This window comes from Argiope bruennichi, chromosome 10 (genome assembly GCF_947563725.1).
Source record: "Argiope bruennichi chromosome 10, qqArgBrue1.1, whole genome shotgun sequence".
In the NCBI taxonomy this organism is placed as follows: Eukaryota; Metazoa; Arthropoda; class Arachnida; order Araneae; family Araneidae; genus Argiope; species Argiope bruennichi.
This window is the reverse complement of record NC_079160.1, coordinates 90,739,858-90,758,625: the sequence shown is the minus strand read 5'-3', so window position 1 is coordinate 90,758,625 and position 18,768 is coordinate 90,739,858. Positions and strand designations below refer to the sequence as shown.

Below are 18,768 nucleotides of genomic sequence, written 5' to 3'. Positions count from 1 at the left end.
CTGAAAATTATTGCAAGGAAATTTAATAAAAGGTATGTAACGAAATATAAACAGCAGTGCAAATCATATTTTGTAATTAATATCCTAAAAAAACAATTTTTAAAAATTTAATTTAAAATATCGACAAAAGCATGTGTTTGATAGTTTCTGGAATAGTGAAATTAATTCGGATTTCTTCATAACAACACAAAAATTGTTTAAGATTTTGCATCAAATTAATTTATTTAAAAATTATTGAAATCTGATAAAGATTGTACGGAAATGAAATCGGTTGTCCTTAAAAAGGTATTTGTTAGAGTTTTAAGATACTATAAAAATCCTTATTGTGAGATAATATTTTTTTTAAGATATAAAAATATAATTTTTGGTAAATTTACATTTTATTTAATATATGGGCTTTTGAATTATCTTCTCTTTTTTAAAGAATTAATATGTAGCGAGAGACATAAATATTAAATAACAGAACTATTAATTTCTATTATAAAATTTTGATATTCATATTACTTTTAAGATTCCTTTTTTTGAGAGTGAAAGACGATTCTATCATTTCATGTAAAAATTCTTTGCAAAAATATTTCTTTAAATATTTATTTAAATTCAATTCAGTAAAATATTAATTTAAATTTAATTCAATACAATAAAATAAGTCAATAATAAGTCAAAAAAGTAAAAAAGAACAAAATAAGTCAATAATAAGTCAAAAAAAGTAAAAAAGAACAAAATAAGTCAATAATAAGTCAAAAAAAGTAAAAAAGAACAAAATAAGTCAATAATAAGTCAAAAAAAGTAAAAAAAAAAAAATGAGTCAAGAAAATAAAATAAATATTCAATTCAATTCAATTCAACAAAATGATCCAATTCAATTCAATTAAAATATCTGAAAAGTCAAACAATGAGCTGCATTTTTTTTTTTTTTTTTTGTAAAATTATATTTTTTGATGAAAATATTTAGATACGAATCACAAACTGATTGCATATGAATATTTTTGCAATCTTACCTAAATATAAACTGGTCACTTAAATAAAAAAAAAATCATGAATGCACTTGATTAACATGTTATTCGAAACAATCTGCAACATGAAAGCATTCATGTTCCAGTTTATCTATCATTACTTGTATTTTTGAACTTACACTCAGTTTTAGCATGGTCCGCGATGGTGCTATATGACATTGTCAGCATGAGAGCAGATAGAAAAAGGCTCTAATATCTAGTTATAAAAAAATGCTTTTTTGTGTGTGTAAAATTGCGTTTTTCCCCCAGAAAAGATACCTATATAGATATTAAATATAAAACAAAATATTAAATATAAAACAAAATATTAAATATAAACAAATCTATTAAATATAAAAGAAAATATTAAATATAAACAAATCTATTAAATATAAAACAAAGTATTAAATATAAACAAATCTATTAAATAGAAAACAAATCCATTAAATAGAAAACAAAATATTAAATATAAACAAATCCATTAAATATAAAACAAAATATTAAATATAAACAAATCCATTAAATATAAAACAAAATATTAAATATAAACAAATCTATTAAATATAAAACAAAATATTAAATATAAACAAATCTATTAAATATAAAACAAAGTATTAAATATAAACAAATCTATTAAATATAAAACAAAATATTAAATATAAACTAATCTATTAAATATAAAACAAAATATTAAATATAAACAAATCTATTAAATATAAAACAAAATATTAAATATAAACAAATCTATTAAATATAAACAAAACTATTAAGTATAAATACAAAATAAAGCAAAAAATAAAGCAAAAAGTGCCAGGACCTACAACATACGCGTCATTCATGTTGTCATGTTGCTTACACTGCACTGCCACACTTTGAAGCGGAAGTTGAATATATTTATTCTATTAATTAGATATAATAAAAATTTATGTGTGTATATGTGCGCAAAGCATCGTTTTTTCCGGAAAGACATCTATATAGATAAACTTAGAAAGCAAAATCTTATCTAAATATAAAATTTGATCCAAATCATTAGAACTTCTTCCGAGAAACACAAAATAAATACATTTTTATATATATACAAGAGCTGCCCGTTTACAGTTATAAGATATCCAATAAAAAAATGTTGTGAAGGAATTCTCCGGATGTTTGATGGTGTGGTATACGACTCTTTTCCGCCTCATGTCCAGTATGACTGTCGCATTTCCGAGAATTCGGAGAACCGAAGAACTTACAAATAATTCTATGATTCTATCAAAGGAGACACGAGATTCTGTGAAAACAGGAATATATAAACGCAAAGAAATGAATGAAAGGAATAAGATAATTATACCCAGATGATTGATCTTTATCATATTTTTGTCCGAATTTATCAACCGAAAGAGGTAATTTTCCTGTTCAATAAATTGTGTTTCTTAAATGCGCTTGTAGCGACAGAAGAAAGCGCCGCATTTGCAAGTGTCTTTCAATGTTTATTCTGCCATTCAAGTTTAATGAAAATATTAGATAGCTGTATTTAGATCTTTTACCGGATAAATTAACAGCGTACATTATTTATATCTTCCGCTCTTGTGACCTTGGATTTTAATATTTGGGAATTTCAGGCTGGTGTCAAAATTCTCCATTCACTAGGACAGATATTTATTAAACTTGGCCTCACTGACCTACTACTTGAATGACGCATTTCTGAACACTTGGACACACTGATAAGATGTATGCGTTGCGGATTCATAATTTAAGTACATTGTAGTTCTGAGAGAAATAACATGCGATGTCTAAAACATTTCGAATTTTTTTAAAAATGAAAAAATTGACTTTTATATCTTTGATTTTAATATTCACAAAGATATAATTTTCTAGTGTTTATCATTAGATTTGTGGAGAAAATATTTTCTTAAGACTTCTATTATATGTTGCATTTAATTCTAATGATAGTTATCAAATATTATTAATTAATAATTTTCATTAATAAAACTACCTATTTCTTGTAGTTATCGAAAATATAAATTAATAATTACATTAATTAATGTTAGTTATTATCGAATATTATTAATCAGTTATTTTGATAAATAAAATTACTTTTTATTAATATTTAGAAAATATTTAAAAATTTATTAAATATTAAAGGATTAATTAGAAATTGTATAATAAATAAAATAACATTTGAAGCCGGCGTCCTGGCATAGGGATAGCGCGTCTTCCCCGTGATCTGGGCGTCCTGGGTTCGATTCTCGCTTTGGGCATAGTTGTTCTATCTGTGAGATGTGTGTATGAGCCCTCCTGTAAAAAGGGGTTGAGTAAGCGAATGAGTGATGCGTGAGTAGCAAAGTCGTACTCTTGGCCCTTCTTGGCGCTACTATAAAAACAAGAGACGCTCTCCCACCTGCTTAAAATCGCTGTTTTCGTAACTGCGGGCTTGTCCATGGTAAGTGCCATAAGAAACAACAACATAATATTTGAAAACTAATTAAATCATTGTGTTATTACTGACTAAGTTGATTAGACTAAAGGCGAAAAATTAATTTTGAGATTATTTAAATTTTATTAACTTTTACCTTTTATTAACTTAATTAACTTTTATTAAATTTATTATTAATTAAGTTATAATTAATACTGTGAATTATTATTCCATTAAATATTTTATTCTTCGCTATTTTTAGATTATATTATAATAGTCTTGACTTAATAATTTTATTTGCATACAATTTGTCATTCTGTCCGAGAAATTATTGCATACATTTATTTGTCTTCATATTATCCCGACTATTGTTATAAATATGAATAAAACTGTGCAAATTAAATTGAAAAAGTCGTTCTAATTAGCATATTTTTTATTATCTCAAGGATGTGTAACATTATTTTGAAGTGTTACCAGTTTTCGAAGCTAATCTCTAAAGCGAATCAAAATTATAAAATTGAAAGAAAAAAAACTATAGTTTTAACAAACAGAAGAAATTTTTAACTTTAAATGATGTTAAAATATTTATCTGAGTCTCCATTGACATGCATGGTCGAATAATGCATAATGCACAATCCTCATGATCATGCTTCATAATTTTTTTCTTCTTTTATGTGAGAGCATTTGCGAAATCGTGAAAAAATTATTTTGTTTACAATTTATCAAAATTTTTCAAATTGCTGAATTATCAAAAACTCACTATCAAATTAAAAGTGATTCTAAAATTTATTCTTTTGAAACTTCGTTTTAGAAGAAGTACCCAAATGTAGAATACAGGTACAGATTTGATATAGATCGATTTATCCTTTATTAAGGACTGTGGCAATGGAACGGAGAATCCTTGTTGATTTGCCATTACTTTAGTATTTACTGTCTACCCGATTGTAGTTGTAATCCGTTTTTATAACATTTTTCTGCTTTTTTTTTTGTAGGGTGAATTTCTATCAACAATACTTTTGTTATTATTTTCATATTTAACTTTTATTTCTTGGTTTATGATATTTATGAGGATTAATAAGGTCCAACTTGAAATTTTTGTCTATAATTAATCCAGGTTTCAATTCCTGAGACTATATTCATAACCTTTGAAAACAAATATCCAGTAGGTGATAAACAGAGTGTCCTTTCAGAGTGATTAATATGAAACAGATCATATTTGTCACCTAAAAGGTGATAAACATGGCATTCTATTTGTCACCTATTTGGTGATAAATATGGTGTCCAATCAGAGTGACAAATATGGAATAGATCATATTTGTCACCCAGTAGGTGATGAAAATGGTATTCTATCAGAGTGACGAATATGTAACAGATCATAGTTGTCACCTATTTGGTGATATATAGGATATCCTATCAGAGTGACAAATATGTAACAGATCATCTTTATCACCCTGTACGTGATGAACTTGATATCTTATCAGAGTGACGAATATGGAATAGATTATATTTGTCACCCAGTAGGTGATGAACATGGTATCCTATCAGAGTGACGAATATGAAGCAGGTCATATTTGTCACCTATTTAGTGATAAATATGGGTCCTATCAGAGTGACAAATCTGGAACAGATCATAGTTTTCAGCCTGAAACAAACGCCTGCAGAAGAATGAAGAACAAAAGATTCAAGAAGAAGCAGATGAGAATTCTGATATTTGAACCTTACTCTGTTCTGTTACTTAACATTACTGTCATTCTATTACTTAGTTCTGAAACATTACTCTGACACTCCAAAATAAAAACAGAGACTGCGACGGTGTATTTCGTAATGAAATCTTTTTTGAAGACTAGAAGAGGAGAGTATTCCTAATGTGTATTAGGTGAAGAATGGGATGTTACCTCGAATGCTAATAATGTGTGCAAGTTTCTTAAAAATTGGACAATATTCTATAATTGTTGTCTTTATTCTATTGACTACCATTTAGATCTAATATTAGTTGCTTCATCTCCCACAGGGGACACCTCAGATATGAGAATGAGAAGCTTCCAGAAAGGTGATTGGTTCTCACCCCCCGAGTGAGTGCAGAAATGGTAGGGGTCGGCTACATCCTTCTGATGACGGGACGTGCTTCCTACTGGAAAGGTTTTACCGTGGCCGGTGATGGGCCTTAGGACTCAACCTTAGTTTCCTCCAATGCTATCGCAGGAGTCCTGTCGTTCAAATTTAATCTGAATGCCTTTAATTAGGCTGGTCGGAGAAATCTTTTATGTTTATTTTCATCATAATTGTATCATCAATTTAAGTATATTTTGCTGTAACGCATTATAATACTATCGATAAAGCACTGTATTATATTTTTACGCTTATTATTCCATTTCTATCAAGAATTTTTAAATCTATATTTGTGATACATGTATTTTCATAACATGCGCAAAGTACCCAAAATGCATTTTCAAACGTTATTGAATTTTCCCAAATTATGAAGAAAATAATTTGTTAACAGTTAGTAAATAGTCATCGAAAAATTTAGCGATGAAATTTATCAAAAATCAATATTTTCAATTGTAATACGTATTATTCCGTATTTGTCACCCTTGTACTTTCATAATATGCATTTTCAAACAAATTACTCAAAATTTATTTTCAAAGGTTGTTGAATTTTCCCATTTAGCAATGAAAATTTGCTATGAAGCTTATGAAAAATAAATATTTTTAGTCGTAATGCATTTTTCCAAATTTAAATGGTATTTCATATTTTTAATCCCTTCTTCAATAAAATTATGAGACAATTACTGAAGAGGAAAAGTTTAAGAAATAAAAATCTCAGAAACAACAAATAAAAAGTACATCTGAACATTTGTTAATGTTTTGATATAACGCAAGCAGCCGAATACGTATTTTCTCGATTTAAACCTAAGGTAATTTCGTTACTTTAATTTCATTATTATTATTTCTTTGAATTACAGGATGAGTGGAAAATAGAAACAATAGCACGCAATCGAAAGCAAAAGGAATTACCTTAAATGCTTTATTTAAACAAGAAGATATATCACGCAAGGCAGAAAAATGATGAAGACCACGGCACGATAATGACATCTTGTTTAAGGGTAATTACTGGAAGAAGAGACTTTACATGTTTGGAATGCTCACTTCTCTTTTAAAAATCATGTTTGGACTCTAGTTATTCAATTAAAAAAAACATTCTGAACGTGATTTTTTAAATATTATTTGCGTGTCAATGCTTAGATTTTTAAGGTATCCGATCAGGTTAAAACATGAATTTGGATAAAAATTCGATTTTTCTTTTCATAATTTCCAAAAATAGGTCCGTCTCTGTTTCTAGTGATTTTTTCATTTTGTCTCTGTCTGAAATAGATGGCCAAGTTATAGCAAACTATTGACATGTAAGTGAAGCTAATTTATAAACATTTAAAAATTCTAAATGCATTTTCTGGAGAACGAATTTTTTCATAATTTCCAAAAATAGGTACGTCTCTGTTTCCAGTGGTATTTTCATGTTGTCTCTGTGTGAAATAGAAGGCCAAGTTATAGCAATCTATTGACATGTAAGTGAAGCTTATTTATAAGCATTTGAAAATTCTAAATGCATTTTCTGGAAAATGAATTTTTTCATAATTTCTATTGTGCGAGTATCGTTATATCTCTAAAATTAATCAAGATGTCTTAATGAAACTTATAATTAGAGCTTGATATGTTATACAGAATGTAATGAACTATAAATTTGACTTTGAATGTTTTAGAAGTAGATTTATGATTATTTAGTGTAAATATTGTTGAGAAAATTCCAAAATTTTATATATTACACACAAAATTTTTATTTTTGAATATAATTATTAGATAATAGTTAGTTACACTTTAAGATATGTTACACATGTAGTGCTACAAAGAAAAAGAAAAAAAAACTGTAACATTTTTTTCTTCTCTATGGCAATGCTAGTTTTGAAAATAAACGCTAAAATTTGCACAAAATATGTTTTTCCTTCAAAAGTACATAAATATTTAAATAATTTCACTTTTTTATTCATCATTTTACCCTTACATTAAAAAAAAGCATCATATATATTTTTTTTTTTTGAAAAGCTCCCTCTGAACCTACTCGGACACCTTAACAAATAAATAAATTGCCCTTTGAATTTTAAAATTTAAAGTTTTTCAGAATGCGTTTTCTTCACCGACGCCATAATTTTTTTATTTGATGTACGAGACCACAACTGTCGTACGTTATTTTACCGAATCTAACGTCGCCTTCCGAACATATCTCCAACTCGATAATGTATACGAAACTCATAACTCTATGCTCATACGATGCTTGTTTTTATCTTAAATATGTTTCACAGCTACTTCAAAAATACACATCTAAATTCGGAATTATATCTTAATTAATTTTGCTTCAATTAGTCTTATCAGTTACATTTTTCAATGTCAAATTTAAATACAACAAATTACACTTCTTTGAATCTTAAAATATAAAAACCAAATATTGATTCCTATTTATTTTAAAAAGTTTCAGACATAAATTTTGATTTCTCTCTGAAATACAATGTGCTTAAATTATAAATTTCTTAAAAATAAATCAAATATGTCATAATCTTCTATTTAAGCATATGCTGTATAAGATTAAGACAAATAACTATTTATCACTGACGGCTTGACTATCTGAGCAATAAATCATCAAACTTTTCTACATTTTTAAACTTTTGAGATGCTTCCTGCAATGAAGTACCATACATGCGTTTTTCTTTGCATGAGAAGTATATGAATCAAAAATACATCATAGACTTTGCAGATGTACTATATATTTTAGTGGTAAAATCTGATGGACTCGATGATGTGTATGAAACTCATAACTCTATACTTATACGATGCTTGGTTTATCTTAAATATGTTTCACAGCTACTTCAAAAATATACATCTAAATTCGTAATTATATCTTATTTAATTTTGTATCACTGGTGGCGAATTGTACCTAAATATTTGTTTGAGAGAGTTGTACCTAAGTATTTGTAAGAGTTGTACCTAAGTATTTGTAAGAGTTGTACCTAAGTATTTGTAAGAGTTGTACCTAAATATTTGTTTTCTCTTGACATTGTGTCTTCACAGGATACTCATCAATATACTAGAGCAACTATCTTGAACTAAATAGCATATATTATTAAATATCTCAACATTATCATCTTGTTCTTGAAAAATAAATTAATGTCCTTTACCTGTGAACCAAAGCGTGAGTGCAATCTTCAAAGGGATGAGAGGTTTGCAAATGTTGATCTTTAATTTTGGACTGACATTAATGATCAATCGTGATTCCTGTTGAAGGGAGTAAACTAAAATTAATACAATTAACTAGTATTTTAAGTGTATTTTAGTGTAACTAGTATTTTAATAAAAAATAATTTGCAAATACAATTATTATTTAAATGCCTGATTACCATTTTCTGAATGTTTTCAATGTTTCTGGCTCTTGATCATTTCTATTCATTCATGATTATGTATTGAGCAGGTAAGAATAATTAAGCATATTATTTCTGTGTTATTATTATACTACTAACATACCTATCTTTACAATATCAGTGGCTTGAAGAATGTAAGCGAAATAAAAAAAATGACTTCGACTAGCACGAAATGCCCAACAGTATTGTTACGATATTCTGACAATATTGTCCAGCATTCAGAATATTGGTGAACATCGTGGAGATATCAAACAATATCTTGTGATAATAGGTATAATAAAGTAAATTGAAATAAAATTATATATTAAAACGAATCAAAATAAAAATTAGTACTGACTTTGCAAGTTTATTTTTCTTTGAGAAAATGATATCGTGTGCTAAAATGTACACGAAAGAAATCTAAATAATTAATTAAAAAAGAAAACATGAAAAAAAGTAAAAAAGGATTCAAAGTTTGCTGCAGGAGATGATATTCTAATTTTAAGTTAAGTGAAAATAAATTCTATGATTCTTGAAACTTTAATTCATATTTGCCGGAAGAAAAATGAACCCTTCAGGATCCACGAGAAAATTATTTGCTGTCATCGGGGAAAATTTAATTTAAAATAAATTATAAAGATTTTTATATTTTAATATTTCTTGTTTTACATTGGGAAGAAATGTTTTAAATATTACGTCGGAAGAGTTTAGAAACAATAAACAATTTAGGTATGAATCTTAAAATTTTTGAGAAAAACTGATCATATTTTTAAAAAGTTTTCAAAATACAGCAAATTATGTTCAGTATTAATTATTATCTTCAAAATAAATTTCATTAGAGTAACAATTGGATGCTCTATTCGATAATGCTTTAAAAAAATTTCTATGATCAGCAGAATCGATATTATGGGCAAACTTGTACGAAAAATCACCCAAAATATCACAAAATATTAAATAATTTTTTAAATTGAATTTTAAATTTCGGGTGACGAGATGCATTAAATCACAATTACCACTTTGTCTAATTTCTTAGTTGTAAGTACTATAAATTAATCTCATACAGCAAACATTGCCTTATATAAATATAGAACTAATAATAAATTTATTAGTTAGATTATCTGAATGATTAAAAACTTATCAATATCGATTTTGATTTTATAAATCTTGATAAAAAAGTTTTTAATGCTAATCACAAGTTTGATTATTATTAATAATAATTTTGATATTATTTGCACATATCCCCCAAATCAGTAATTTTCCTATATTAGCCATAATTTTCTATGGAATGTAATATGTGGAGGACATGCTTCGGAATCATCCTCCATTCATGCTACACTTATATTCTCCATGTGTGGAAATCATCCATTTAAAAAAAGATTCAAGGTACTCGTCTTTCAAAGCCGAGCAATTTATAGATTTCCAATTTTATTTTCTCTCTTTTTTTTATACCTGATTTTATACAAGCAAAATTTTAAAAATTAAAAAATTATTGATTGTTGATTTCTATACCATTTTTTTTTTATTTGCCTTCTAAACCACTTCTTATTCCAACAACATTTTAATTCTTGATTTAAAATTCTTTTCTCATATGCAGATATTAATAAATTTAAAAGTTGTTACATTTATTAAATTTTAATGCAAATATAAGGAAATACCTGTATTCTCTTTGCCTCCACATGAGAAATTTTTAAATTTTCCAAATGCACCAATCACAATCATCTAATACTTCTTACCTGTGTGGTTAGTTTCCTTGTAAAAGAAAGAGCTTTACAGTTAGCTCTAAAGGATGCTACATGGATCGTACGTCAATGCCCCCTGCCTTGGAGACTTTTGTTGCAGATACGAGAGGCAGAATATTCAAGAATTTTGGTGATAGCTCCATTAAAACTTGAGTTTTAGCATTCATTCTAGAACATTCGATGTTATATCACGATAATAATGAAATGATAAGTCGAAGGAGTAATTTAGTTGAGTTGAGCTTAAAAGAGTAACAGAGCGAAGCTTTTGTTTGTAAGGTTTGGTATCCTGCGGTTTTTCCGAGCGCTTTGTGCTATTGTGATTCTTTAACAGCGATTAATTATTTGTGAAATGCTGTTTACTTCAAGTTCTTGTATATTCTTCGGTTGTGTTTTAGTGCTGGGCATTCTATAGAATAAAGTATTGTTATCCATTACTGAGCCTTTTGGAATTTCTCTCTGCACACCCACAGAACGATTGTTTTGATTTTCCAGGAAAATACAGATTTCAAAAAAGTCTTTATATGCATCTTTAAATGCATCTTTATTCAAATTTACTTACCATTTTCTCACTCTTTGGCATTGGGGATGAATCCGACACTTTTGAATTTTCACTCGAAGCCATTTCTGATTTATTATTGTGAAGAAATTTAAACTCCTTCAGAAGTCAGTTTCTTTTTTGAAAGGTAGGAGCGCGATAACCATGTAGATAGTAGACAAATCCAAGACCTATATCGATGTGGATTAAAAAGCGCTTTATCAAACTTTTTTTATAAGTAAACGATGTAAAAAGGAAAATCACATATATCGCACATTTTCACAAAACAAAACAAAGCGTTAAATTAAAGCTTTTGAACTTTAATTAAAAAGTTTTGAACTAAAATAAAGCTTTGAACTTAATTTTTAAAAATGAAGCATATCAACTAATGATAACTAAGAGGATAATCGAGTTAAAATGATTATTCGGTGAATTTTTTTGATAATTAACTTGTTGACGCCCGATTTAATCCTGCTGGATATATTTTGATTTCTGAATACATATTAAACCCAATTTATTCTGGGATACCGAAAATAAAAGAGTATTCAAAGAAATTTTGTTGCTTAAGTTCTTAAAACAGAGTGTTTCAATGAAAATGTTCCCTTTAGTAATGAAGCGTATACATTTTATTATAGCATATAAAATTATAATAAAGTATTAGTTAGCATATTTTTTGAAGTTCTTTTTATTCTAGATTTGTTAAAAATTATTAATTATTTTAATATTTGTTGAAAACACTAGCTAAAATTTCCATTTTTGAAGATTAAATTTTTATTTTTATCCTGGAAAATAGAGTCATAAAAAATTATTTTTATAAAAAAATTGAAATTAAATGAAAAATAATTTATAAAATATTTAAAATGAATTATAATTTATGAAATAGTTAAAATGAATTATAATTTATGAAATAGTTCAAATGAATTACAATTTATGACATATTTAAAAAGAATTATAATTTAGAAATAATTTCAATTTATAAAACATTTATAAAATATTTTAAACATATGTGAATATAAGTAGATATGTGAAAATGTAAAAGAAGTATATTGAATTTGTTACTAATATTTAGATGCAGTATGATATGTTGGAAAATTAGAAATGCACTTATCTGCACCAGGTGTAACAGAATATTGTTGATTTTTATTACCGAAATCTTCATTTAGCAAGCATCTTCGTTTATCTTTCAAAGTATTATATCATCATCTACTGCCTCATCTAAAGCAGCAAAACATGATTATTTGGATGTCTGACTATCTTTTCCTAACCTTTTCAATTAATTTGATACTTCTTCAAGTAAATTACCATTCTTTACTCTGCGTCTATTTTTATTTGGTTATTGTTAGGAATTGGATGAATAATTGATTTAGGCATTTAAAAAAGGCACTTCAGTTATGCTAGTAATTATACCAATGCCACTACTAACAATGGCCTCGATGGGGCACTGGATGCTTTACCAAATACCTATCTTATTGAATATCACTTTCTATGTGTTGCAATTGTGCATTATCTACAAATGTGAAATATATATTTTTCTTTCTGATCTTTACGACAGCGCCGTGTCAATTATATAGAATTTTTTAAAAATAAATTTATTAATTTGAAAGATTTAATCAGTACCTAGAAAACCAAGCTTTGCTAGATAATTTTCTTCCTTTTTTTTTTTCTTTTTTGTAAAATCATAAATAAAATCCTATTCTATGGCTCGTTTAAAGTCATAAGCAAAATCTAAGCGCGGGATCGAACATGGGAAAAAAAAACCGGGGAGTACGAAGCCCTAACTAATACTCCCTCAGTGATATGCTTATGCAGGTCATGTATCAATATTTAGTTATAAAAAATATATTTTTTTTGTGTGTAAAATCCCGTTTTTTCAGGAAAGATAAACTTAGATAGATAAACTTAGAAAGCAAAACTTAATCTAATTATAAAATTTGATCCAAATCATGAGAGCCGTTTTCAAGATGCGCGAAATATATATATATATATATATATATATATATATATATATATATATATATATATATATATATATATATATATATATATATATATAATTAAATTCTTTATGCTTTGATATACTTTACAGGAACACTTAATTTATGAAATGTTCAGATATCTCATTTATTGTTATGTATGCAATGAATTTGTATTATTCTCATCGTTTCTTGACCATTTTAATTTGTACCGTTTTAGTTAGCAATGTTTTTTTTTTTTTTTTTTTTTTTATAATGCATAATTTTCACCCAAGCATTTAACGTTCTGTACCAAGCACTGTACGAAATTGTGATTTCAACTTTATATTAAAACGTCCAGAAACTCTACTGTACTTTTATTAGTTTCTCATCAATATTTTTTTAATTACAATAATATACAAATATGTCATTTCTGAGAAAGTATATTCCGGAAATTCTTCAACCATAAAGAGTGCTTTTGAGGTACTGTCATTAATCCATATTTTACTATAAAAAGAAAAAATATATTTAATTTAAAATTCCAGAACGAGTTTTTAATTTATTTATTGGACCGTAAAATAGAAATACTAAGTAATTTGGAAGTTTCTATACAACCTGATTTAAATGTCTAAAGTATGGACATAGTATGCCTTTTCTGAAATGGAAAAATTCGAGTTTAAAGATTGGTTTACTATCGTATGTTGACACGATGCTCTAAGTTAAAGCATTAGAAAAGATTTTATGATCCAATTCGACTTTATTTGTAGCTAATTCAAAAATCACAAAGTAATAATTCAAATCACAAAATTCTAAATAACAATATATACATGAAAATGTCTGGAATTGTTTACAGAAGATGCTTTCTATGTTCACTTAAAAAAATCGTTGCAAATGAATGTAAAATTTCTACTTTCTATTTTAATAGCTTTTTTCAAATGAGGAAAATGGATGCTAATGCATGGTAATTCATTTAACTCTTTTTATGGACAAAAAATCTAAGAAGACGCCTTGAAAACTTTTTGGATATCTCTCTGTTAATGTACACGAAGCACTTAAAGTAGTAAAACTTTCAATTCAAGGATTGCAGCACTTAATGGGAACATATATTTCCTCAATGTCAACGAAAAGGTCAAAAATGCAATGCTCTTAGGTACATAAATTTCATGTAATAAAAAATACCTTCTGTAAAACACTTGAGCATTCAGCAAACACATATTATTTTTTATATCAATAAAGCGTTTTATGCCTACGATATGCCTTTTAGATCAACAGTCACGGAGGTATGCTCATGATGCAAAATTTTCTCGAGTATTTTCTATGTTAAAAAATGTTCAATAATACTTGCAAATCAATTATAGCATTTTTATGTTTAAAATGCAATCTGGCTGTACCTGAATTCTGGTTGAAGAGAGGTACGAATGCTTCAAACTGTTCATAAATGTTCATAAACATGCTCAAAATCGCTCAACTTTAGAATTTCATATTCCTATTTGTGATACCAGGTAAGCAGTCCATGTCCTATGAGAGGAAAAAGGACATAAGGTACTTCAATTCATACTTCAATTTCATCCTTTCTTTTTCTTCTTACGTACTGTTTTCTTTGCCTACATATTTTTCAATTATCTACATATTTAAAGTAATTAGGGAAATCAAAGAACTTATCTCCACGACCAACTATTACATCGATTTCGCCTTTATTATTTCAGATGAAAATTCACGACTTCTAAATATGTCATCAATTGTTTTCTGTCCCTCCCCAAAGCTCCTTCCATCTTTGATAATTGTTATAAAAATATTACTTCTTTGTACATTTTCTGCGAGAATTACTACATCTGAGCTCCACTCCCAAATACCCTACCGTTTTCGCCCCTTTTTATCTTAATTGAAAGTTCATCACATCAAGACAAGTCATCAATGATCATCTATCCTTTCCTTACTCTATTTTTGAACGATGACGCAAAATAGAATTTTAATATATCCCCCTGTCTCAACAGCTAGAGATATTTCTCCTATTAATTTTGTTACTTTGCATGCTCATCTAACCGATAAGAATACTCTTTATTTATTGAGCAGGTATAATTTTGCAGAATACTTTCATATATTGAGATAAGTTGTGATCCAAGTTTAATAGTTACTAGCAGCACTAAATTGGTATTATTAATATATAGAGGCTAGTTGGAGCTTCAAAATAAATTTTTGATATTTACGAGTTTAAAATATGTTCAGTTATATTTGTTTAATCCTATCCTGTCTTTTTAATAAGATGGTATAACTCATTTTCCTGAAAGAAAAACAATAATTTGAGATAAGAGTGCTTTTTCTTTGTCCCCTTTTACATCTTGAATACTTTTATATGACCCGATGACAGTAAAAAAAATAAGAAAATTACCTGCGTGCTTGTGTCAGGTTTCAGCGACTTGTATCTCGGGACCAAAAGAAGAATGTGACGACGACTGATGATTTATTTTTCTTCCAATTCATCATTACGAACCTATTGTTCGAAATAGTTGTAGAAAAATAAAGTCACGCTAGGTGAAAACTAACAATTTAGATGGCATAATTTGACAGGTGCAGTTGGAAGAAATTTACGCAATTTTAAAAGTTTTGTAAGAGCCAGACAAACATGCATTACATAAAAGAAACAGAGACAGCTTGTAAAATCTAAGTGAATACTTTAATATTTCTTGTACAAACATTTAAAAAATATTTGTTATTTTTATATTTTATTAGTATATTCCTTTTTTTTGGCAATAATTTGCATTTCTCTACTTTCCGTTTAACTAGTTCAGCCGAATTATCATCAAAGTAATCAAAATGTGAAAAAAAATACATATCAGTGTTTTTGGTTTGACCATCCAAAATAGACTATAATATATATTCAAATATGGGAGAAAAATTTAAATACGAATTTTTCATGTTTAAATAAAAGGCTATTAATCTAAGAGGAAAAGTTAAAACAAGATAGTTATAAGTATTAAAGAAATCTTTTAAACATAAGATAGACTTTAAAATAGATTCTTCAAGCCAGGAAAAAAATAGTGTAATTTTTGCAAAATATTTAAGTTTTTTTATTCAAAATTTGAATGAAATACATTTACAATTCTATTTAAATGTATGTCATACAAAAGGAAATATCTGATAAAAATTTCAGATCGCTTATCGCTTTCCTCGCTTTTTTTTTGTTGTTGTTGTAAAATATTTAAATACTTATCTATTTGTATGAATTCTTAGAGGGAATAAAATTCCTATTAAAAACGTTTATTTATTTAAAACAATTTTTATATGTTCTATATTCAAAAAAAAGTCGAAAATTAAATTTAAAGTAAAGATTTTGCATCTATTATTATAACTGATTAACATTGGCATAAAGATGAAAGTGCTCTATAGTGTGTATATATATATATATATATATACAAAATTACAAAAGTTCTTCTGCTCAAATCAGAAAAAGTAGTTTTTTACTACTTTTGAGGTTTAAATATTGTTTTATTTATTTCTGAACCTGATAAAGTTATCTAGGCATTTGACGACTAGTGTCTTCCTTACCTCACAAATCAGAAGTGTTTAAATTAAACTTTAAAAATGACTATTACAACCCAACATATATCTCTTCCCTTTATCCGATGTGACATCTATAAATGCTATCAAACAGTTCGTTTTGAATGTTTCAACAAACAAAGTATATCAATAAAAATTAAATTATGTGTTTATGTCAAAATACAATTTGTATAAGATACAAAGTACAATTCTTGGTAATAATTAAGTTTTTCATATCCGAAATTAATGCATTCATGCTATAAGAATAAGATCCAAAATAGGTAAAAGATCCTCTATAATTAGCTTCAGAAACCGATTCCATATTTTGCTTTAAGAAAAAGGCACTTGAGACATTAAAGGCTACAGTAAGACAAAGGTGATTTTCTACATGATTTGAACCCCCAGTAAACCTAGGGAAAAAAAGCGAATCTGATTTTCGGAATAGAAATCAGATCTACTGGGTGAGAGCCATCTAGTCTAAGCACTAGATCATGCCGGAGCCATTTGACCTACGACTTTGAAGTCACGTAAAGTTATCTCCATAGGGACATTCTATGCAGAGTATTATTACGAATTCTGCTCATTGTGAGACCGTTTCAATCTTTAAATGATATTTCTAAAAAAATAATGGCTAAAGAGGAGATAAAAGAGAAGAATTTGTAGGATAAATATGAATATTTCTATATTTCTCTGTTTAAGAAATATAATTAACAGAATTCTACGAATAGCATGGAATTAATATTATTGTTTTTCATATTTTGAAATTATTGTATTTGACTTGTAATTTTGTTCTTCTCTTCTTACCATTCATTCTTCTGATTTCTATTGTTTGTTAAAGAACCGCTGATTTCATATCCATTATTTTTGATATTTCAATATTATGAAAAGTCACTTATGTAACTGTGGCAATGGTTATCAAAGAAAAAAAAAGTCAATCGGTGTAAAATATCTAATAACGCTTTTTGTAGAATAGTCCATGGTTTTTTCGAAAGGCTTGGTAAAAATAAATAAAATGCGTATTACCTCTCAAAAAAATATATTGAAAATTTTTGTTGGACTTAAAGAAAGTGTACTGCGGAAAAATTCGAATTCGAATTTAAACGAATTTATTACCAAATTTTGTTTAGATTTTACAAAAACGTGCTCTTTACAAAAACGTTCCGAACTTGACGAGGAGACCGTATTACATTTTTAAATCTAACCTAACTTATGATCACTTTCTACATAATATTAATTCTTGAAATCAGAATTAATTTAATAATAACTATAGAATTATTGAGAAATTCGGAGAATAAAAAAATGACATTTATTGCGAAATATTCATAACAATGTAAACATTGCATATTTCTTTTTTTTTACTTTCTCGTAATCGAGATATGCAAGAAAATACTGTAATCGCCCCAAAAAAATTTCACATTTAGATTTCTGGAATTAACATATTTTTGAAATTATATCTATCTATCAATAATTCTGTTTAAACTCGATAGCTCAAAAATGCTTTAAATGCGTAATTTTTTATACTACATATTTATCTTCTTCAAATTTTGAAAAAAATTCATTTACAACAAGCTTATTTGTCTGTCTCTATCTGTCCTTTTGCAAGTGAGTGCGAGAACTACAAATTGTAATCATCTAATAAGAGGAAACTTGATTCATAGTGTTCTCATAAGAAGTGTAGATTAATTTCTCACCAGATCTGTCAACTTGTTGACTGTCTGTCAGTCTGTATGTTTATGAGGACGCAAGGAAATGCAATCATTCAAAAACATGACAGTTTAGATATATAAAATTTGGTATGTAATTTTAGATATATAAGTTCAGTTGTTATAACTATAGTTGTACCATAACTATAATGTTATTATAACTATAGATCTGTGTCAAATTTTGATTTGAGACGGCAAAAAAAGCCCAAAATAAATATTTTGTTTTTCTTCACAATAATGCGAAGTATAAAAACGTTCATGTGCATTAGATCTTATTAGCAATTAATGAAGGATTTCATAACCATTGAAATCGAAGGTCCATTATTAAATCTAATTGTTGAAATGAAGTTTCTTGAGATACCAGTGAGTATACAAAAATAAAACACTTCTTCAACCTGGAAAATATTCATAAAGACCGATGTTCATTTCCTTGGAATTAAATTTATGGAATTAGAACTATCTTAAGGCACA

General features: G+C 27.2%; 1 protein-coding gene across 3 annotated transcripts in view; it reads right to left on the bottom strand.

Annotated features, from left to right (window-relative positions):
- Positions 1-18,768, bottom strand: part of LOC129988017 (major facilitator superfamily domain-containing protein 6-like) — a 147,737-nt gene that overhangs the window by 8,426 nt on the left and 120,543 nt on the right. For 2 of the 3 annotated variants that reach the window (XM_056096092.1, XM_056096093.1), the window contains 4 exons: positions 15,447-15,548; positions 14,449-14,575; positions 11,130-11,296; positions 8,613-8,709 (listed from right to left, as the gene is read on the bottom strand). In XM_056096092.1, the coding sequence (XP_055952067.1) occupies positions 8,613-8,709; positions 11,130-11,192 (160 nt within the window). In that variant the 5' untranslated portion in view covers positions 11,193-11,296; positions 14,449-14,575; positions 15,447-15,548. The remainder of the gene's footprint in view (positions 1-8,612; positions 8,710-11,129; positions 11,297-14,448; positions 14,576-15,446; positions 15,549-18,768) is intronic. The other variant, XM_056096094.1, reaches the window with a different exon arrangement.